Raw genomic sequence first — 24625 nt, 5'->3', positions numbered from 1 at the left:
ACAAAAATTTTTTAAAGCCATCAGGCCTAGAAGCTGTGAATATATTTCAGTGTAATTCTAGATAGATAAAATTCTGAAGTAGAAGAGTTGGACAGATAGAGAGAAGGGGGAAAAGGGAATCCATCTTTAAAAGTGACCTGTTAATGGGCTGATCAGGGATAAATAAAATACAGAAAATTCTTTCAGTTCTCTTTAGCTATTTTCTGGGAAAGTTTAAGCCAACAGCATTCATTTGATCTCAAACTGAACTCTCATTATCAATAATTATGGAGCACTAAAGAAGTGAGACAATCAAAGTAAAATAATCAGTCAACTTGAATTAGAAACCTAATTCTGACATTTACAAGCTCCATCATTAGAAGTGTAAGGGGTACCTTCCTATATATTAACAGGATATTAAAAGTACCTATTGCTAATGTAATTAAATGAGATAATACATGTAATTACTTAGCAAAATTAACAGTACTAAAAAAAGTATATTTGAAATGCTAGATGCTTATCAGTATTATGTCTACTGTGAATAGAGCATTTTTTCATGTCCCTTGTAGTTCTGATCATATTGTTTCTCTACTTAATTATTTACAGACTTCCCACTTAAGAATTAACCCTAAACTCCTTAAAATAGTATCAGGACCTCTCATACTCCTCTCTCATCATTATTCCTTTTCTACTCTAAACCAAGCCTTAACAGACATCAATGTCACAAATATACCATATTCCCATGCCAGCCTCCACTCTTCTCATATGAAGTTCATTTTGCACAGAACATTTAGAACATTCCTTCCTTTCAGCTTTTTCCTTCATATTGTGCCAGTATGTATAATATTCAGTGTATAAAACATTATATATAATACATATTTATATATATGTATATACATTATAATATATATGTGTATATATTATATATACATTATAGTATATATGTGCATATATATTTACATGCTAATTTATACATATTTGAATATTACACACTGAATATTATACATACTGGCACAGACATATAATATATATACACATTTGTATTATATATAATATTTACACATTGAATAATAATATCTTCTTAGAGCCTGTCTGTGATACATGGACTAGTATAGATTAATCATTTTATATAGACATTTTGAGATCAGAATGTGTCAACACTGAAAATGAAAACCAACATGACAAGAATAGCACACCAGAGGAACCAAAAAAAGGGGGAAAAAAAGGCATGGTTCTGCTTACCTTTTAAATTGCTTGCTAATTAGCAGTAAGCACATTTGTAGTTTAAACCAGACATTAACAAATGACAACTCTTGGGTGAAATCAGCCAGCTGTCAGTTTTTGTAATTAAAGTTTTATTGGAATATAGCTGAGTACTAGTTTACTCTTATTCATGATTATAAAGTTCAGTTGCAACAGACGCCCCTGGCTTGGAAAGCCTGAATAGTTTACTATTCAGTAAATCAGGTGCTCCCTGAGTTGAGGCCATTGATAATTGGGTTCTGTTACTTATGGTCAAGTAACTTGTGTTTGAATGTTCCTTCTTTTGTTTTCCTTGCTACAAACTCATCTGACTGTACCGTTGTTAGTTGGATACCTTTCCGTCTATGCTTATTTTCCCCTTTGCATGAAAGCTTCGAGTAGTACTAGCACTAACATTATGTTTTTATACTTAACATTGATCTAATAAATAGAAGGCATTTAAATATTGTTGACCAAGCAAGTAAATGGATGAATGTTCATATCTGATGATCAATATATATTTATGAACAACCAAAATGTACATCAGTTATTCTTATACATGAATATAAATTCTGAATGGTTTTAAAAAGCAGATTTATGAATCTTTAAAAATTAATATTAATAAATTATTTCTGGAACGAAGTAGGATGCACAAGTACATATATAAATACTTTTATAGTAAATGTGTATATTGATTTAAAAAATCCTTATTTTGATTTTTGATCAGATTGAGAAATAAGAATTTGAATATACTCAGCTCTACCTAGGTGAAAGGGCACCCTGACACACAACCACCCATATTATGGTCCACTGAAATTACTGAGCTCACTGAATGAGATTACTATAGTTTTCTGAAATCAGATCCCAGGGACCCTCAACTGACATCTCTTATTTTTACTTTATTCATTATCTTTGCTGTGATTAATGTTAAGAAATGATAATAAACATAATATTATTTATGAATCTGGCATCTAGGACTCAGTCTAATAGAACACAACAACTCTGAGTGAGATTCACATGAGATGTTTGAAAGACATGAGATGTGATAAATTCCATGTTCTATTTTACAGAACTAAAGATTCCATCACAATTTTGAATAAAACAAACAGTATATTTAAACTGCCAAATAAGAAACATCTACTATTTCAAAATAGTTGTGAGTAGATTTCATCCTCCAAATGGACAGTTAGAATCACCGTTTTAATAATAGATATATCCAGTCTAATACACATACTCCTACCCTAATCACCATTCTAAATGAAGAGGCAATAGTAAGTTACATAGTCCCCTCCTTCTCTTTCATTGTTATTCTTTTCCTCAACAGGTGTAAGTTATGGGATGTCTTTAATCACTATATGTATAGCCTATACATTTTAAATTCATATTCACAATAAAGAAATAGAAGGTATAACTCCAAAAGTTATGTAAATTTGCCTTTATTTGTGTATTAAACATTAATATTGCACTTTATATTGTTTCTAAGAGTTGTTATATTATTATTAAAGAAAACAGAAATGTGCCATAATCAAATAAGGTAACTACTTACCTTTTCTGTTTCCTCTCTTACATTCTCTTTTATTCATCTTACAGGAGTTTAGCCACAAGGATAGAAGTAAGAGAAATTTCAGAGAAAAAAAAACTTACTTTGAATATTGCTATGGTGTCAGTGAGTCATCTAAAATTTGCATCAACTTACCCACGTTTTATGTGTAATTCTTTATCCTTGCTTTTATCTTTTTCTCTTTTTTCTTTATCTCTGCCTTTACGTCGATCTCTCTCCCGGGACCTACTACGGGTTCTTCTGTGACTGGATCTTTCGCTGCTTCGACTATGGGAACGTGGACGAGGTCTTGACCTGGACCTACAGTAAGCAGATTTGATTAAATATAATCAGCAAATATTTCTCATTTTTAAAATATCCTATAAAATCATTTAAAAAATTAGCTTTAGTTATAAGCTAATCATTAACTGCAGGAAGCAAGCATTTGAGTATGATTCTTTATGAGTAAGTACTGTTAAAATGACATGAGGTAACATATGTTGCCTATTTTGCAAAAAACTAACCTTCAGTCAAACAGTGTTTAAAAGTGGAAGTCTTCTTATGTTTTTTTGTTTGGTTTTGTATAGTCTATGTTGCCCTGGCTGGCCCTGAATCCTGGGCTTTACGTTATCTCCCTGCCTCAGTTTCTCAAGTAAAAACTCTGAACAGAAATAAGTGAAAGGTACAAATATGTAAGTCAAACCTTAATTAGTAAGGTCGTGTGAGATAATGTAACAAATCAAAAGTGTTTAATGTAACCTATAAGGATGGAGGTTTTCCTATCCCTGTAATCTCTGCCTCTTTTCAACTCTATTCTTTATTTCTGTTTCATAAAATTGTTCATCAAGTAATCCAGCTATTTTTTGTACAAAGTGATAATATTAGGTAGGTGTTTTAGTTACTTTTCTTACTGCTGAGACAAAATACCTGAAACCCAAAGTTAAAGGAGGAAAGGCTTCTTTTGGCCCACAGTTATGGCAATTTCAGTTCATAGTTGGCTGGCTCCAAGGCAGGGTGGCATGGCAGAGGGGCATGGCAAAGCAGGCATGCAGAAGGCTGCAAGCAGCCAGCAACAGTAACTGACTCTCTTTCTGTCCCTTACATCTTATTCAGGCTACCCACATTTATGGCGTTTAGCATTCATACCCAGGGTGAAGCAGTCTTAATCCTAGCATCACCCCATGAATCAAGCCCAGCATTTCATCACTGATTACTGCACCACACACCAGAGATCTAGCCACCTCGAAAAAGCCCCACCTATGATTGAAAGTTTTGTTTTGTTTTGGCCAGGGGACAGCTAGATACAATCCATAACAACAGAATACATTATATGCTAATAAATGTCAATTTCAAGTTCTGGCTAACAGTATTGATAAGAAACCTTCTAAAAGAATGAAAATACTACAGATAACTACTTAGTACATGAAGGTACTAGAGAATGACATAACGCATGGAGATTCTATAGGGGGCCAACCCTTGGAAAGAGGAAATAGCAATGAGAAAATTGCCAATTTAATCAGTTTCTACACAGAGAAGGCTCACAGCTGTGGCATGTATGAGGTAGATTGAAATGCCCAGTATATGTTTAAATTTTTAAAGTGTATTTCAGTAAAAGATGCATTGTCATCAATCCCCCCTCAAAATGCTCCCTCTTACTTCTAATACACTTATCCCAGCATTGTTGCAACTTTCTAAAGCAATTCTGGAAGTTTTCTTTCATGTGTAATAGGATGAGATCAAAAATCCAGCGAATACTGCTGCTCTTGAAAACATCATAGTATGTCCTCAACTACTTTATTCATTGGACCTAGCACTGTGCAAATTCTGGCTCTTCACCAAACTCAAAGTGACATGAAAAGTAAATATTTGAATTGATTCAAGACACACAGCCAGCCATGACATCAAGTACCATAATGATACAGAAAGGAAAGCAAATCAAGAACATTGTTTTAGATTTAAAAAATAAATAAAAATAAGCATCAAAAGCAGGAGTGCTTTACAGTAAGTTATAAAAAAAAAACTCTGCAAGAGAAGCAACAGATGGAGATGAATCTTTGAAAAGAATGAAGAAAATTAGGAAGACTAAATATATGGATAAAAACCACAATATTTACTTGTCTCCCCTTGAAATACAAATAAAAACTGCAATGTGTTACTGGAGGATTTATAAATGGAGGTACATATAATATCAGGTACATAGTCTATATCTGTGATAGAGTAAACTATGGTCAAGAAAATAAACCTATAAAATTAAAAAGTGTCTTACTTTTACATTAGTACATTTTCCTGGGCATTTCTTATTCAGTAAAATAGTAACTCTAAATAGAACAAAATGGTAAAGAGTATATACTGTAACTCCTAGAGGAATTAAAAAAAAAATAAATGGGGGCTGGGGATTTAGCTCAGCGGCATAAGCATCTGCCTTGTAAGCAGGCAGTCGTGAGTTCGATCCCGGGTACCAATAAAAAGGAAAAAGACCAAAAAAATAAATAAAATAAAATAAATGTAGCAAAAAATCTGACAGATAAAAAGGAATTCTTAAAAATATTCACTAATCCATAAAGAATCCGAAAAGAAAATACAAAGAAACAAAAAAACATGTAAAGGATAAAATAGTTAAATATAAGATTTGAATGTAATAATAACAATGAATATATTTAATATTATTAAAGGAAATAATTAAAAATTGTCTGTCAGATGAACTAAAATGCCACAGACAACTATATATTATGCACAAATGCACTATAATTTGCAAACACAAAGAGGTTGAAAATAAATGGCTAAATGTACATCATGCATATTATAAACCCAGGAAAGCTAAAGTAAGTATATAAATTAGACGGCAGAAACTAAAATTATCACCCAAAATAAAGATATTTCACAGTAATGAAAGAAATGAAACTGAATGTACAGAGTTGAATTAGAAATTAACAGTAAGACAACAGAAACATACATAGAAACTACACTTTTAATTAATTCATAGGTCAAGTAAGAAACCAATAGGCAAATTAGAAAATATTTTAAACTGAATGATAATGAAAACACAACATATGATAATCTGTGAGACATAGCTAAAGCAATACTTAGAAGAAAATGCATGGTTTTAAATACTTACATTAGAAAAGAGGTAAAATCAATTACCTCAGGTTTTACTTTAAGACATTTACAAAAAGCCAGGCATGGTGATACATGTCTATAATTCGAGCACTCTGCTGAAGCAGGAGGATCAAAAATTGACACTCAGCCTAGACATCAAGCAATTTCATGAGACCCAGTCTCAAAAAATAAAGAGAGCTGAAGGTATGGTTCATGGCAGAAGCCTTGATTTCAATCCATAGCACTACATATTTTTTTTAAAACCTTACAAAAGCAAAGTGAAGTAAGCCCAATGTTATTGACAAAAAGGAAACATTACATTGAAGAGTAAGAATATGAAATAGAAAACAGTAGAGATTATAAACAAAATCAGAACCTGGTAGCATGAAAATGTCAATAAAATTGATAAAATAGCTAGTTAGAACAATTAAACAAAAAGAAAAGACCAATACAAATTACCAAAGAATAACAAAAGTGGATGTTGGAGAAATCATAAGAATTAGTACTGATACACATTCATAGTTAAGTCTCCAGGAGAATTACATGGGTCATAGTTAAGTCTCTAGGAGAATTACATCAGCCTAAGTAATGTGTGTCCTCTTCCCTCCCTAACAGGTTCATTCAATGAATGAAGAGCAATACTGGAGCATAAATCCACAAATAATGTTTTTTAATGCAATTTTGAAATTTACAGTATTTACTGCTAGAAATATCACTATTGGTTAAATACCTTATCATCATAAGGTACAAAAATGAATTTTCCATCATTTTCATTCCAAGTTTCTTGATGATTTTTCTTAATTAGGACATAACTATCCTCCCATAGAAAAGCTTTATAATTATGGCTTATTATCCTTATAGATGTTGTCCTATTCGTTTTGAATGAATCTTATATTACATGTGGGTATGCTGAAACTTCCTGGTAAGCGCAAGGTCCTAAGTTTGATTCCTGGAACCAAACTTCCAAAATAACCTTAAGGGGCTGGGTATTTAGCTCAGCGACATAAGCGCCTGCCTTGCAAGTGCACGGTTGTGAGCTCGATCCCCGATACTAATTTTAAAAAAATGTTAAATCCAAAATAATATTAAACTGTTCTAATAAGGAAGTAATATGAATAAAATTACTGGGAGTGTCCTGTGATTTCAGTCACTATATCTAACATACATATAAATATCCTATATAATATCTGACAGATGTATGACACATTAATCTTAGCTTGGTTCTACATTGTCAGGTTCAAAACATAATTCTGGGAAATAGTTGTGAAAATGCACAGTAATAAAAGACAAGTAAACACACAAAGATCATCATTATACAACAATTTTAAAAATCAGCTGAATGAAAAGATTTAATAATTATAAATGTATATGCACTGAAAGACAAAAAAATCAATTCATAAAAGTGAGAGATAAGTTCCAATACAATAGAGAATCCAATATCATGGCTTCATCAATGAACATACATAAAGAGAAAAAAATATCAGAGTTAAACAATAATTTAGATCGAGACCTAACATGCTTATACAAAACATTTCAATCAATAGCTGTAGGATACACATTTTTTTCAACAACACATGTAATATTCTCCATACTAGGCATACATCCAGTCATAAAAGAAGTCTCAACAAAGTTAAAAAACTCCAAATCATACCACAAAACTTCTCAGACCACAATGAAATAAAACTAGATACGAACAACAAAGGTAACTTTAGAAACTGAAAATACATGTAGTCTTAGCAACATGCCAATGAACAGCAAAAGCCACTGAGCAAATTAAATGGGAAATTTTTTTTTAAAGATTTGAAACAAGAAAGAAATACACCTTACCAAAACTCCGGGGTTACTAACAAGAAAGTTTTTAACAATAATATTCCATGCCAATAAATAAGTAAGTAAATAAATGCACTTATTTATTTATTTTTAAATCACCTACTGATGCAACACAAGGGTCTAGGTAAGTAAGAACAAAACAAACCCAATATCAGTAAAAGAAAATAAATCAGAGCAAAAATACGCAAAATAGATTATCAATACAATAAAACCGATCAATACACTAAACAGCTGAAATCTGAAAAGATACAATCAACAATCCTTTAAGACAAACAAGAGAAGAACCAAATACATAAAAGTAGAAATGAAAATGAAAATGTTACAACTCATTATAGAAACCAAAAGGCTTGCTGGAGGTAATTCATAAACAACTACATGTAAACTATTAGAATACCTATTGGATATGGGTAAACTTCTGGACACATATAAACTAACAAAACAGAACCAGAGAGACATAGACAACCTGAATAGATTAATAACAAGCAGTGACACTAAATGAGAAACAAATACAAGTTCAGGACGAGAAAGGTTCACTGTTGCACTCTGCATTAACTCCTGAGGAAGAAATGATACCAATTCTTGTCAAACTGTTCCAAAGAACTGAAAGGAAGGACAGCCTTCCAAACTCATTCTCCAAAACCAGCCTTATTCTGGTACTGAAACCAGATGAGGACACAACTATTCTTTAATGAACATAAACATAAAAATTTTCAACAAAATACTAAGAAATTGAATCTAACAGCACATTTGAAAGATAAGTCACATGATGAATTTAGATTATTTCCCAGATATGCATGGATAGCTCAGCATGGAAATCAATAAAAATATCATATCAACAAAATGAAAAATAAAAATCATATAATCATCTCAATAGGAAAAGCATTTGATAAAATTCAATATTCTTTCCTCATAAGAATTCTGAGCAAATTAGATATGGAAAGAACTATATTACATTATATCATATTTAAATATGACACAAATTTAATAACTTAAGTCATACCAAATGGAGAAAGGCTCAAAGTGAACGACAAAGATGTCCAGTCTTACTGATCTTATTCAACGTAGCACTAGAAATCTTAGCCAATGCAATCAGCCAAGAGAAAGAAAAAGTAAAAGGTATGCACATAAAAAAGGGAAAAAGTCTAAGTACTACTATTTGTAATGACACAAAAACCTAAAGATTCTGCTAAAAAAAAAACTATTAAAATAAAAATAATAAATGGATTCAATAATGTTGTAGGATATGAAATCAATATATAAAACTCAATAGTATATTTAATCATCAATACTAAGACTTCTTAGGAATCACATTAACAATGGTTACAAAAAAAAAAAAACCTAGAAATAAATTTAGCCAAGGAAGTAAAAGACTTTTACAATGAAACCTACAAAACATCATTGAAAGAAATTAAAGAAGACTCAAAAAATGGAAAGACCTCACATGCTTGAGAATTAGAAGAACTAAGATTACTAAAAATACCCATACTTTACAAATTAATTGCAATCCCATCCAAATACCACCAACATTCTTAACAAAGTGAAATAAACAATCATAAACTTTATAGGGAAGCATAGCAAAAGCAATTTTCAACCCAAAAACAAAAAGCTAAAAGCTTATATCAGCATATAGCTGATATTTAGATGTTTTACAGAGCCACAGTAACCAAAACTGGCATAAAAACATACATAGACCAATGGAACAGAATAGAGGTCTCAGAAATAAACCCACATCGACAGCCAAGTGGTTCTAAAAAAAGTCGCAAAAATATTCATTGGAAATAAATGAGATTGGAAAAACTGTACATGCAAAAGACTGAAACAGGATCATTATCTTTCACCCCATAAAAATTCAATTCAAAATAAATCAAAGCACAAAATGTAAGACCTGAAGCTGCTAAAAAAAAAAAAAAAAAAAAAAAAAACTCATATCGTCGAAACACTTTATGACAGTGGCATAGGGAATTATTTTTTTGGGTACGACCCCAAAAGTGCAAGAATAATTACAAAACAGAAACGAGATTCTATCATGTTAAAAATCTCGTACACAGCAACAGCAACAACATAAATCTTCAGAGCAAAAAACACACTACAGAATGGAAGTATTTGCCAATTCTGACAAAGGTTGCTATTCAGAATATATAAAGAATTCGAAAAACTTTCTCAAAAGAAGAAAAGTAAATGGCTGACAAGGTTCAAATATGCTCAACATCATTAGGCATCATGGCCTACAGTAAGATTACCATCTCATATTATTTTAAATGGTTACTTTCATAAGAACAAGAAATAACAAATGCTAACAAAAATGAAGGGGAAAAGGAACTCTCATAGACTGCCACAACTACATCTATGATGGAGGAACAGTATGGAGGTTCCTCAAAGAAACTAAAAATAACCTAGGCACAGTTGCACATCCTTCTAATCCTACTTTATGGGAGACCGAGCAAGGAAGATCACAAATTTGAGGCATTCATTCAACAAGATACTGTCTCAAAAAAAAAAGGAAGGAAAGAGTGAGGGATGGAGAGGAAAAGGAAAGGAGAGGAGAAGAAAAGGGAGGGGATGGGATGAGAAGGAGGGGAGGGGAAGGAAAGATCTTACCATAAGATCCCACTTCTGGGTGTACTTACATATTAAAAGACATACAATCAGCATACCAAAAGGGATCCATATGTCCATGTTTACTGTGGCACTATTCAAAATAAACATACAAAATCAACCTACCCTTAAGGGCTGGAGATTTAGCTCAGTGGCATAAGCACCTGCCTAGCAGGGGCAAGGTCGTGAGTTTGATCCCCAGTACCAAAAAAAAATCAAAATCAAAATCAACTTACCCATCAACAGATGAATAAAGAAAATCTGACATGTATATAATACAGATACATAGATACACACAATACTGTATCATTCAGCTTCAAAAAGGAGTGAAATTCAATTACTTGTAGCAAAATGAATGGAACTAGAGGATGTTATGTCAAGAGAAATAAGCCCCACACACAGAAATACAAGTACTGTATGCTCTCTCTCATATGTGAATTTAAAGCTAAATTGGGGAAGGACCACGTGGAATGAAGATTAGTGATACCTAGAGGCTGGATAGCAGCACGAGTGGATAAAGGGAATCTGAACATGCATGTATTCAATACAGAACATGCATATATTGAAACATCACACTAATCCCTTTTAATATGTATAATTAATATATGTTAATGAAAAATAGACATTTTAAAAATACAGGTGAATTACACTCAACAAAATTTCAGTTGCTTCTCTTAAACAGATGTCCAATATAATTTATTTGTCTATTTTTTCCTTAAAAAAATACACTGTTAGGTAAAATGTACAATTTATAGATTGTAAATAAAATAGATTTTGGTAAAATCATGTTTTTATTATACTCTCAGAATGAAATGTATCTATTATCAATGTACTTAAATTTATATAAATATGAAATAAAAAATAAACTCAAGTAATGGCACTCTTGAGTAAGTTATTTTCTGCTGAGTATGTATTTCCTTTCATGCAAAATAAGAATCACAACTATTTTACTTAGTAAAATTTACCTATAAATAAATAATAGTAGTTAAATGAATTATGAGCTAACAGACAAATGACTTGGAAGAAGCAAACAGCAAGAAAACAGTAAGAGAGACATGTACTAATGTGAATGAGTCTGTAAACTGTAACTCAGAAGGGTATCAAAACGTTTTCACGCAACTCTTCTGGTTTTGACAGATCATTAAATTCTTAACTTTCACATAAAGAATGCTCATTTCACTGAATTTCTTTTATATATGAAGACAACAATAATGTGAAGGGCTAAAGTCCACGTGTTCTCCATAGGTAACTCTCAACAGCCAAATTTCAGTGGTTTGCTATTAACAGGAAAACCACATAACCTATCATCCAAGCCTCCAACCCTTTTAAGAATAAAAGGCGATCTTTCATGGAGTTAAGAGTTACTACGGTATGAGAACAACAGAACTAAGTTGGTACTGTCCCACACAAAGCAGACTATGACCTCTCTCCTATCACCACTGTACCAAAGGTAAATACAACCATTAGCAAAGACTTCTATCAACTACAATGCAGTGTAACTAACTCTACCTTAGCACCTTCTTTCTCAAACTTACCCAACAGAAGCTCAATTCTCACCAATTTTCCCTAATGCAAAAACTCCACTCTGGAACCCATACCTGCCATTCTCCAAAACTGCCTTGCTCATTATTTGCCCTATGTCTTCTTATAAGCAATCTATGCCATTCTAGAATAGTCTCTGATCAATGATACCAGTGTAGTTCAATAACTCAGGAAAGCAGTCGCAGAAGTTAAGTCACCTACAGTATCAAATATAAAGTAGTAGGCCTTAAAACATCAAATAAATATATAACATAAAATATTAGATCCTAATCCCCCCCCGATATCTTAATGTTCATACTTTAATCTGTATACTGCTTGTGGACTGCAGGTAGCAAAATGTGACTCTGAAGAAAACATATGTGAAAAGATGGCAAATGCAAAAATACATGCAAAGGCTGTTTAAAAGGACAATAAAACAAACAGATTTATAGTGAATTAAACTACTTATATCTTAGTTATAATAAAAATCATTTTACACAATTTTGAATAAGATTCACTTCCTAGATATATAAACAACACAATTCACCTCATTAGCTAGCTCTAAGTACAAATTTGAAGGGTCCCCTTCAGGAAAAAAAAAGTAGCAGACTAAAAAGATTTCCAAACAAATAAAAAATAGGCCACACTATATTAAAATTTAAGATGCTATTTGTCCTTGATTCCTTAAATATCTTTCTGATAAATCACTCTAGAAATCTCTAGAGTACAAAGCCAATATGGAGATATATTATAAGCAAAGAACCATTTGATAAAAAATGTGGCACTCTAGAACACACAATATATAAACAATAAATGGACAACAAAATGTCCTATTATAGCAGATAAATGCTTTCAATATCTACGAATAAGAAGAATCACCATAACATCTCTACATAAAATGAATTACTGCCCTCAAAAACCAATTTCTCAACTTTCTTAATTGGCTAATAAGTTCTAAACACATGTAATCAAAACAAATACCCTAATATTGTGTCTTTCAAAAAAATGGCTAGTATACTTCAAATAATCTCTTAAGTTGAATTCTATAAAGACTACATTTATCATAAAATAAAACTGCAATTAAAATGAAATAAAATAACTACATACTGAATAAAAACTAACATGGATTCCATGTTAGGAAGATATTGTGAACATGAGTAAATTATTTTACTCCCTACCAAAACCCAATTAAAACTACAATAAGGGGAATTTTTTTTTAAAGGATCTATACTCTGGGAAAGCAATGCAGTTTGACAAAGAAAGTACTCATTTGTGGTTTGGTGGTAAAGAAAAACAAGTTAGAAAAACAAAAATCCTGAAGTTCATACCTCTTACAAAAACAAGATCATATCAAACAGACCTAGCTATTAATATAAAATTGTCCATTATTTTAAAAGCTTTGTTTCACTGAACAGTACAGTGCCCATTAAGAAACCTTATAGGCCCCCAAAATCTTCAGTCCATCCACAGAATTGTCAGTTATTGTTAGGAAAATTATGTATTCATCATGAGGGAAAAAGGAATCCAACAGCCATACAAAGAAAGTATATGAAAAAAATTTTTAAAAATCTTTTCAGAATAAAATGCAAATGTGCCTAATTAAAAAATCATGAAGCAGAAAAGACTAGAAGATAATACTTCAACATGAGTTAAATATAAAAGCAATGCAGAAATAGAGATGTGGCTAAACAATATAGAGCTATAAAATGATTTCTCAATGATTTAGGAAAGAAACGAAAGAAAAAAACCTCTCTCAAAAATAATACTAAATTATAAGATGCTAAAAAGAGAATATGACTGAGCATATAATAAGAGACATAGACATTAGTGATAGAAAAAAAGCCAAGTAAAACCAAAACAATGGTAGGAACTAATAAAAAGAAGAAACAGACAATGAACATTCAACTTAAGAGAATATTACAGTCATAATCCAAGAACACTCCTAGAAGTAAAGAAACCTGTATGTAGCCAGAGTCCACTGGGAAGCTAACCTAGGACATCTGAGATATGTACTAATAAAGTTATCACACATTTGAGGAAAAAGAATGTTTCACTCTATAGTCAGTAACAAAGAGTCAAGCTGCTATCACTCTTATTGGCTACAAAATATACAATAAATAATGGATTTGATTTTCCTAAGGAAGTCCCTGAGGGGGAAAAATGTGTTTGCAATATTATATCCAGCCAAACTATCTTTCAGTAATCACAGCTAAACTAGATCTAGTGGTACACACTTATAATTCCAGCCACATGGTAGGCTAGACAGAAGAATCCAGTAAAAGACAAGTTGGGCAACTTACCAAGCCCTATCTCAAAAATAAATGTTAAGAAAGCGAGCAGATTAGTGGCAAGCTTGTCAACCACGGCACAAAGCCCTGGATTCAGAAAAAAAATTTTTTTCAAAGCCACAGAAGACTATGGTAATAATTTATGTTACACTCTAATAAAGTCACAATTCTTAGGTGTTATGGTTTGTGTTCAGAAGGGCCTCCGCCAAGCCTCATGCAATCATGGACATGGTTAAGTCTGGCATTCGTGATTGGTTTGTTTTCTGGCACTGGCATTGGTGGTTTTTGAGTTGCATGCATCCAGGGGTGGGGTTGGCATGCAGTACAAGGCAGGAAGAAAGCATATCTTTGCTGTTTTGCTCTGTTCACTCTTGCTGTTTGTGGTGACCATGACCTCACCAGGACACCCTGCCTTGGAGCCAGCTGAGTATGGACTAAAACTGAAATCCCCAAACCCGTAAGAAATAAACCTTCCCTTGCTTCACTTTGGACATCAAGTATTTTGTCTGAACAATAGAAAAGTAACCAAGACACTAGGTAAATCACTTAATGTATGACTAAAAGAATATACTCTAACAAGCTGATAAGCAAATGAAATGGAATTCACGCACAGAAGTGAAGAGAGTAGGAAAAAATGGACTGGACAAATAGAAAACAATGAATAACATGATACATTAAATACAAGTATATCAGTAATTACAAATGAAATTTAAAAAGTACTGACTGAAAAAAGTAATCTATAGAAAACTTTTGAAACCGAACCCTTTTTAGCTCAGCGGCATAAGCGCCTGCCTTGCAAGCGTGCGGTCGTGAGTTCGATCCCCGTTACTGATTAAAAAAATTTTTACTAGTACAGTTTAGACATACATAATGATAACATCATCCACCAGGAATTTTTACCTACAAATGATATGCAAAATGAACACTCAAAATACAAAATCAAAGAATAGTTGAACATTTAAATATGGAAAAAATATGTATACAATAACAAAAAGAAAGATGATGAAACTATCCCAACATCAGATAAAGTAAACTCCAAAGTAAGGACTTAGAAATAAAGATAAAAACTATGATAATAAGGTCAATCAATAAAAAACATATATAACAATTCTGAATTTGTAAACACATAATGACAGAAACTGAAAATATATAAAGTGAAGGTGATAAAGCTTTATTAAAGGCAAAATTCTGGTTACAAATTTCTCTGTAGCTGTTTCAATAACTGATAAAATAAGCAGCCTTTTAAGAGAATATTTTAAAATTAAGAGATTTAGCCATGGATTTAGCTCAGCGGCATAAGCACCTGCCTGGCAAGCGCAAGGTCGTGAGTTTGATCCCTGTACCAAAAAAAATAAATAAATAAAATAAAAGATTTAGAACAAATGGTTTGATTTACTTACGTATACCTCAAAATGCAGAATACTCATTCTCCTGGTTTATCTATAATATTTCTTAAACTAAACCACATAGTGGATCATAAAGATAATCTCCAACATATCTGAAAGACCAAAAACATTCTAATTATATAGGAATTAAGAAAACAATGAAAAAGCACAACTAGAATAGTCTCTAAATGTGTAGAAACTAAGTAATACATGTCTATATAACTAATAAGAAAGAAGAAACCACAGTGTGTACTGTTTAAATAACTGAATTAAATACAATCATAGAGCTAAACCCCAACTCAGGAAAATTTACAGAGCTAACTGCAAATAAGAACAGAATAAAAGTTAAAAATAAGTGACATAAGTATCTCTAAGAGTTAGAAAACTAATAGAAAACTGAAATTGAAGGCTGAGGATTTAGCTCTGTGGCATAAGCTATCTGCCTGGCAAATGCGAGGTCATGAGTTTGATCCCCAGTACAAAAAAAGAAAGGAAGAAAGAAAGAACTGAAATTCAACATAGGTAAAAAGAAATTGAAGAGCAAAACTTAATGAAGCAGAAGATAAAAACAGCAGTTGATTCTTCAAGATCAGTAAAGTTCAGAAACTGTCTGTGAAAACTGTAACTAGAAAAGGTACAAATAAAACAATAAATATTGGAAGTAAATAACCAGTATTGGAGTCTTACCCTCCCGGAGCTCAAAGACTGAATATAACCCACCACAAAAAACTAGACAAGCAGACGCGGTGTATGAAACAACTACTTCAGACCTGTACAACAGGCAGCATGGGCCTGTGATCATCTGCAAAAAAGGAAACAAGTAAGGAACCCTAGGAATGCCCTCAGCTTATTGCCTCCAGAAAGTTTCTAGGCAACAGAGCAGGAAGAGGGAAATTAAAGCCTGGTGGATTCGCTAGGTTAAGGAGGCAGAAAAACCTTAAGGGAGGCCAAGGTAGCAGTATTTGCAAAGACTGTATCAAAGAACAGAAAACAGGAAGAGGAATACAGAAAGCTGCAGTGGGAAATTTCTGGTAAGTTCTCATCTATAAATATGTAAGGTAAAATTCCACAGAGCCAGGGGAAAAAATATAAGGGAAAACAGTAAAATTCCTAAATATCATCCAGGGAGAGAAATAGTGTTTCTGTCAGCTAAATTAAAAACATTTCCAAAGTAACACATTAACAATATAGTAATAATACTAGAACAAAATTAGTCATCCAGTAAATCTACTGTGGATCTACCTCAACACAATCTAAATGCAAGTTTTGCATTTAATAAACCCTAACTGCATGATAATTTGAAACTATTTATAAATATTATTTGAAATTTACCATAAAAATCACAGTGAGGTTGGGGATTTGGTCTAATGGTAGAAAGCTTGCCTAGCCTGAATATCACAATGAGCATGGGGCATGGCTCAATGGTAAAATATTTGTACACCATATGTACGGCCTTAAGTTTGATCTCCGACACTACCCCCACCCATTCCCCCCCACCCCCCAAAAAACAATACCATGGCTAGTTTTTCAGTGCAATTCACATAAACCTAAAGTACCTCAAGTCTTATATGAAACACTATGTTGAATACCTCTACCAGCAAAATGATGTCTCTTTGGGGAAATTACACACTTTCTAATTGTTAAGATGAATAAAGCAAGTAAATATTTTTCAGCATTTGTTACTTACTGACACTCATTTGCCTTAGAGAAATCTATTAAAACCAATATAGCTGCCAAACAATCTAAGCTGCAAAACCAACATCAGCCAACCTCACTAGAGACAAAGGGTCAAGCCTCTTTGGTTGCAGATCAACTGTTCATAAACACAAATTGTTTGTATATTCCTAATATGTAATTTTGTGTTTCTATTGCCCAATTGAAATATTTCTTATCACAATTCTAGATATATACATCAGGCTTCACTAGTAAGTTATCAGAATTCAAAGCTGGTAAATAAAAATCAAAATCAATCTTTCATTTTCTATAATTGATGAGGCTTTAAAATATATGTAACAATATACTAGTTTAGTATAGTTCTCATTGCAAGTTTACAGAGCTTCCCACTTTCTCCCATAATTACCAAGGATCTGTGTCCTAGCAGCATCGCTAGCTGTACCAGTGTGACTTTAAACAAACAGTTGTTGTCATCATCTCTTTGTGGTGTTTTTTGTTGAGAGGCATTGTTTGTTTTGTTCTGTCTTGTGTTGACTTGGAGAATACAGAATTGAAAAGTTCAGAGGTTATAGAGAAAATGAATAATAAAACTGAAATCCAAAGACAGGTCTGTGAACATCCTTTTAACTACAAAACAATGGCAGTAAGATCTGATTGCAGTATCACTTTCAAATAAAATCTATAAAACAGAAAATAAGTACACAGACTCAATTCTGAAATATTATCACTACTTTATTACAGTAGACCCATTTAACTATCTTGGAATTACCATCATTACCAATTTCTAATAATCATCTCCAGTCTGTCCTCTTTTAAGAAAGAATATTAAAACTTAGAATTAGGAATAGGAAAAAAAAAAAAAGAAAAGAAAAATGTAGAATGTCAGTGCTTCCCCACTTTAAAAAAAAAACACATAACCCACCCACTATGCCAAAGGTTAAGTCATTTAGTCAAGTTCAAAGATCTTCAAAGACTTCTTAGATCCAGATAAGCCCATATGTTACCAAAATTCTGCAAAAAAGCTATTACTTTCCAATCTGTTTCTCATGTTTAAGATACAGAACACACAGATGCTTGGCATCACTCATCAGTCTTCCTAAATTTTGACACCAGATAATCAAGGTTCACCAATAACTTTCCTATTTAAAAATCCTAGAAATGTCTTTATTCCATCAGTGTCTGGTTCACTTGTTAAATCTGAATATAACCATAAAAGACCATTCAGTTACTGTACAATAAGTGTTAATTTGCTAATTTCTTCACAGGTAATCAATTAAAATGTAAAATATTGGATAAAATTAGTTGCACTAAATTTAACAGCTGTTCCATAAGCATAATTAGTTTCACAAGGGCCACATGTATTCTGAACAGAGACAGAGTTGAAACAAATAGACAGATTTTAAACAAGTTTGAGAAAAATCTGCATTTAATTAGCAGGTGGGCACTACAACTGCATAACGTTTTTATACATTTATATTTATGAAGTGACAGAAGATCTAAAGGCTTTTTAAAAATGGCGTTTATTGTTTGAATGGGAACTGTTTTGCTGCATGCTAAAGTGATTTAAATCCTTATAGCTGTGCTTTGAAAAAAAATCATAAATGGTGAAAGAAAACATGTGGAAAACTGTAAAACTAGAAAGAATTCGCGACAAAGAACAGACACACATACCATAACTAAAAGGAAACTACACTTAATTAAATGTACACTACATCTGGAATATCAGCCTAATAAAATGTGAAACTATTAATTTTCATTGTTCTAAAGGAAATGAGGTCAGTGTCATTTAATAATTCCGCCAATTACATTGGACTAACTCCTTGGACTGTATGTTCTGGACACCATCTAATCTTAAAATGCTATATACTTTACAATATCCTTATGTTAAACTTTAAATAAAGGCATTTAAATTACCAAGAAGGAAAAGAATAAAATCAGCAAATGAAAATTTTTAGCAGCTGGTAGCTACTATCATTATATTTTAAACTTTAAGGCATCGGTAGAGATTTGCATGGCTGACAGTAACAAGCATGAGATCACACTTGTTAGTTGTGTTAACACTAAAATCATCATTTTAATTATAAAAGAAAACATAATTTTAAAACTCACAACAATGCCAGGCAACCTGGCATACCTGAACCTGGCTGTAATGTCAGCACTCAGGAGAATGAGACAGGAGGATCTCCCTGGGTTGAAGGCCACTGTAAGCTATGTAATGAGTTCCAGGCCAACCTGAACTATAGAGTGACACTCTGTCTCAAAAACAAACAGAAAAGAAAATCAAAATTATGTTTACTTCACCAATACAGTTATTAGCTGGCTATATTTATCACTATTAATTATTATTAATTTTATTTGGACATTCTAGATACACAAAATGATCACATTGGTCATAAGGAATCTCTACGTATACAGTGATACACCTTGATTCTTCTCTTTTTCCCTTTCCCTTTATCACTATTAATTATCAAATGTATTAAAATAAGTTATTTTTTCAAAAGCAAAATCCTTTCCTCATAGAGCAAAAATTTTAGCCAGAGAAAATGACAGTTCTTCAAAATAAAATAGAATAATGAACCAGACACCCGCACGTAAGTATGGGGAGAAAAGGACGGCTAATCAACTAAGTAAACCAGTACCTTAAAAGTGAACTGTTTCCTCACCTAGCCAAATTAATAGTGGATATTATTTCACTTAGGTATTAAAAAGTCAGGCACCACAAATTTTTAAATAATAAGATACATATGTATAAATTTATATTACATATGTATTAATTTATATTCATTTTTATTTTGTACCCTATTTTTGGAATTTAAAAATATTTTAATATGCTTTCTAATGTGCAAAATCTAAATCTGTACATGAAAATGTTTGTTCACAGAATACATCCATTAAGAACAATTTAAAGAACAAAGATGATTCTATGCTCAAATACTGAGAACTTAGATGATTTGTAATAAACATTAATAATTCACATGCAAAAATGAAAGAAAAATAAAAGTCACTCTCCCCTCAAAGTAATTAAAATATATATTAATTAAAATTTCCATCTAAAGGGCTAGGATTTAGCTCAGCGGCATAAGCATCTGCTTTGCAAGTGCATGGTCGTGAGTTCAATCCCTGATACTGATAAAAAAAGATTTAAAAAAAAAATTTCCCTCCAAAGATTTTCTTATTCAAATAAACAACAACTAAAAGGATGAAAATCTTACTATCCCTTAATTACACAAAATTTTATGGTTAGAAAATAGAAGAAAATATCAAGACACTAAAATAAACAGTTCAGTTTCAGGATATTTACTTAAAGTGTACTTTAAAAAGTCTCTAGCTTCTGCAAGATTGCACTCAATGCAATTTTATGTAAAACAACTTAAATGTGGGAATTGCAAAGTTTAGAAATCAGACTTCTGTCTGCTTGCCTTTAAATAAGATTCTAATCACTTGTGACTTTTTTCCTGCTCTTCCAAATCTGTGAATGAGTTTCATCTGTGAACCAATTCCAAATGTTTATCTCAACATTTTAATTGTCCAGCAAAAGTTTTACTGGTAACAAAAAAATCAGAAAAGTGAGCTGTCTGGCATGCAGAATCTCAGTGGTCACCATATTTTCACTTGGATAGCTCCATAAGTTAATGGCAAACAAAAGTAGAGCTCAATTCTATCCAGCATTACTGTTCACTGTATGGTACTATATGTATGTTTAGGTATAAAAGAAAAGAATATTTGAAAGAATTCAAAGTATATCTTAGTGTATTTCTTGACTGTGTATGAGTACTTTAAAAGTACTCTTTTTCATTTTTGTTGTTTGCATAAAACACACAAAAGGAAGAGCGGATTTTAAGAGATAAAGTCTAGATCTTTTAGGTTTTGTTCTGACATCAGAAAACAAGGGAAGACTTCTGAGAGAACATGGCGGATAGATAGCAGCAGCTACAGAGGCTCTTTGAGATATCCCACTTAAAAATTCAAGAATGGTGCGGGGCGAGAAGTCCTAAGCAAAGGGAGATATACCCTGCCAACGACCCAGGAACGAACTAAACTAAGAGAAACCAACTGGAAACACAATCCCAGTGCTGTAACAGAAACAGATAAGGTCTCAGCTCGGAAACTGGAGCCCACACCACTGGAAGCCTCGATTTGAATTTCCTGCAGCTGCTGCTGCGTCCCAATTGGCAAGGCAAGGAAAGAGGCGCAAAAGCTCTGAGAGTTGGAAGCAGCGAATGGAGTTGAGAGCAGGACTGGCCAGGAGACCTGCATCAACCTGCAGTGAGTGAGTGGATCGGGGACCCTTTCATAGACTAGGAGGCTTCAACAAAGGATATACTGGGACCCGGCAGACTACCGGAACAGGACGCTGCAGTGTCCTTAGTCGCATATTCCCCTCTCAAACGGGATTGGTGGGGAGTGCCTGGCCTGGGTGTCGCGGCTGACTTAAGACCCAGTAGGCTAGCCCAAACGAGGTCCCAGCACCTGGAGGTGCACCCTAGCAGTGAAGCCTTCAGTAGGTTGACCTGGAGGGGCGGGCTAAGCATAGGCTGCCCAAGTCTGTGTCTCCCTAGTACACTGCAATGGGCTGGAACACCTAGCCAGCGCAATTCAAACAAACTGTAACCGACAAAGAAAGAAACTGGGCCTCCTATATACGCTTGTATAAAAGGAACAAAAAATATGGGAAGAGAGAGCAACAAGAAAGGGTCCTCGGCCCCCAATCCTGAGAAACATTCAATATCAGACACAGCACCAACAGACATAAAGCGATATCTCCAGAGCCTCATAGACCAGTTCAAAAATGAAGTTATTAATGACCTAAAACAAGATATAAGTAGAATAATTAGAGAAATGCTAAGCACCGCCCAAGAAAAAACAGATGGTGGGATGGAAGAACAGAAAAAAAGGGGAGAATTGTTTGATGAAGAAAATACAGAAAACATAGAATACATGAAGCAGGTTCAAAGAGATTACCAGGAAACTAAAAACTCTATCAAAAGCTGGCATAACAGCTTGAAAGAAACTAAGGATAGATTATCTGAACTGGAGGGCAGATTTGTAATATGGGAGCATGAAATGAAAAACTTCTTAAAAATAACAAGAAAATAAACAGCAATAATACAAAGGCTAGAAGATGATAAGAGGATATATAACTTAAGAATTAAGAACATAAAAGAAGAAGTAGGGACACAAACAAATGGACTACAAAAGCTATTCACAGAAATAATCCAAGAGAATTTCCCTAATTTAGCAAAATGTAAAGATACTCAGATGTGTGAGGCATGCAGGACCCCAGCCACCTACAACCCAAACAGAGCTACACCCAGGCATATAATAATCAAAATTCCAGAAATCCAATATAAGAACAGAATATTAAAAGCCATCAGAGACAAAAAACAGATCACTTATAAGGGAACACCCATCAGAATTACAGCAGACTTCTCACCACAAACCATCAAATCACGAAGAGCGTGAGGGGAAATAATTCAAGCTTTGAAAGATAATAACCTCTAGCCAAGATTGATATATCCTGCACAACTGTCCCTGGAAATTGATGAAAAAAAAAAGTGCTTCCAGGATAAAGAGGAAGTAGGGGAATTTGCAACCACCAATTCAACTCTACAGAGAATACTGCAGGATAGTCTAAAAAAGGAAAATATCAAGATTCCAGAAATAATGGCAGAGAGGCCACAATGAATAGAGCAGAAAGAGAAATGAAGAAGACAAACTGACAACAAATGACAGAAAAATTGCTCAAAAGAAATGAGGCAGAGAAGATTGGATGGTAGGAACAGCTATTCTGGAGAAAACAAGACATCATAATAGCTAGTGCTGATTTAGTATCATCTTGTTTTGAAGTCCCATCAAGCTTTTATTCTTCTGTCTCCATTGGTCTTAACAGGTTGTATCTTATTGGATTTTATTATATGTGATAATATAAGCAAAAACTTTTATAGACAAGGAGATTATACAGAAACCATTGTTCATTTTCTGTTAGTTGGTTCTAAATACCCTGTAATAATGTCATTCTCTTGAATGGTTTTACATTGTGTGGATATGTTTGGTGCTACAATATACGAAGTTGTACTCAAAGATTTCAATGAAAGAGACACTATGGTAACTACTTTTATGTCAGGATATCTTGTGGTGAAACACTATTTTGCTTAAATGGTTATGTTTTGACCTGCGCTGTTTTGTTGTTATGCCCTTTTATCTCAATCCCCTTTTTATAATCATATACTTTTTATTTTTATCTTTTTAATTAAGGGAAAAACAAAAATAGCAGGATACATTATAGTAACCTACTTTGATTTCCTATTAACTTGATTTGAAATCCTGTATTGCCCTCATCATCTTGTTTTGACTGATTTTCCCCTATTGATAGTACCAAGTTTAAAAGTATAGGCAACAACTGTGAAGATAATAAGATTCATTATGACGCCCATTCTGGTTGACTATTACCTTCTTTTAAAGTCCTGTAATTGTCTCCAATGTTTTGGTTTTATTCTTTACTGTTTTGTTGAATTTTATTATAATTGATGATATAGGCAATTCTTAAGATAGCAAGAGGCAGTATGGTAACCATTGTTGATCACCTTGTATTTTGTTTTTACATTATCTATTATGTCCATCCTTTTGATTTGACTGACTCTGTTCTGATATGTCGCATTTGGTTTACTCTCTTCAAAAAAAGTAATAAGACCTGTGGGAGTAATAAAACCCAAAATGTGTAACTGTCATTGTACAAAAGAAAAGAAAAGAAAGTGCTCCAAAGGTTATAACTGCAGATATGTTTAAGTATATAAGACAGATAACCATATTATTGAGTTTTGTTGGATCATTGAACAAAACTGTTCGCAGTCTCACTGTTTGAAAGTCCACTTTATATGCTTTAATTTTATAACTTGAACAACTATTTCTAAGATGAGAATATGTAATCTATTAACTAGTGATTTCTTACTGTTTATTTTTTAAATTTTGTATTACTTGTATCCTTTTTGTTTTTTTTTTCTTTTTCTCCTTAAATAAAATGTAAAAAAAAAAAAGAAAAGAAAAGAAAAAACAAGGGAAATGTAGCAAAATACAACTATCTTAGATAATGGAAAATTTAAAAATCATAGTTTTTCCAGCTTTTGCTCCTAGAGATTTTTGCCTTGTACAATTTCAGAGCAACTTAATAAATTGAACCCTAAATTTAAGTTGAAGATCCAGGAAAAAATACTTACACTATTGGAAAAACGACAACAAGCAAATAAATTTAGCAGGGCATGGTGGCACATGTCTGTAATCCCAGCATTTAAGAGGCTGAGGCAGGAGTTCCAGGCCAGCCTGGGCTACAAAGTGAGTTGAAGATCAACCTGAACTGCACAGCAAAACACTGTCTCAACAACCACACACAAAAATAATTAACTTAAAAGACCTCATAACAACAGGACTTAGCATGTGTGGAATTTGGTCAACAATAAAACCAAAAGGAACCATTATAG

The 24625-nt window shown here is 32.9% G+C and overlaps 1 protein-coding gene across 1 annotated transcript in view; it reads right to left on the bottom strand.

Annotated features, from left to right (window-relative positions):
* Rsrc1 (arginine and serine rich coiled-coil 1) overlaps positions 1-24625 on the bottom strand; it is a 413588-nt gene that overhangs the window by 312375 nt on the left and 76588 nt on the right. Inside the window, exon 5 of the mRNA XM_005006761.4 lies at positions 2918-3082. Within this exon, the coding sequence (XP_005006818.3) occupies positions 2918-3082 (165 nt within the window). The remainder of the gene's footprint in view (positions 1-2917; positions 3083-24625) is intronic.

The sequence above is a fragment of the Cavia porcellus genome, unplaced genomic scaffold (genome assembly GCF_034190915.1).
Source record: "Cavia porcellus strain 051 isolate PalLab524CR breed Dunkin Hartley unplaced genomic scaffold, mCavPor4.1 scaffold_5, whole genome shotgun sequence".
NCBI classification, from domain to species: domain Eukaryota; kingdom Metazoa; phylum Chordata; class Mammalia; order Rodentia; family Caviidae; genus Cavia; species Cavia porcellus.
This window is presented reverse-complemented; position numbering and strand designations above follow the sequence as displayed.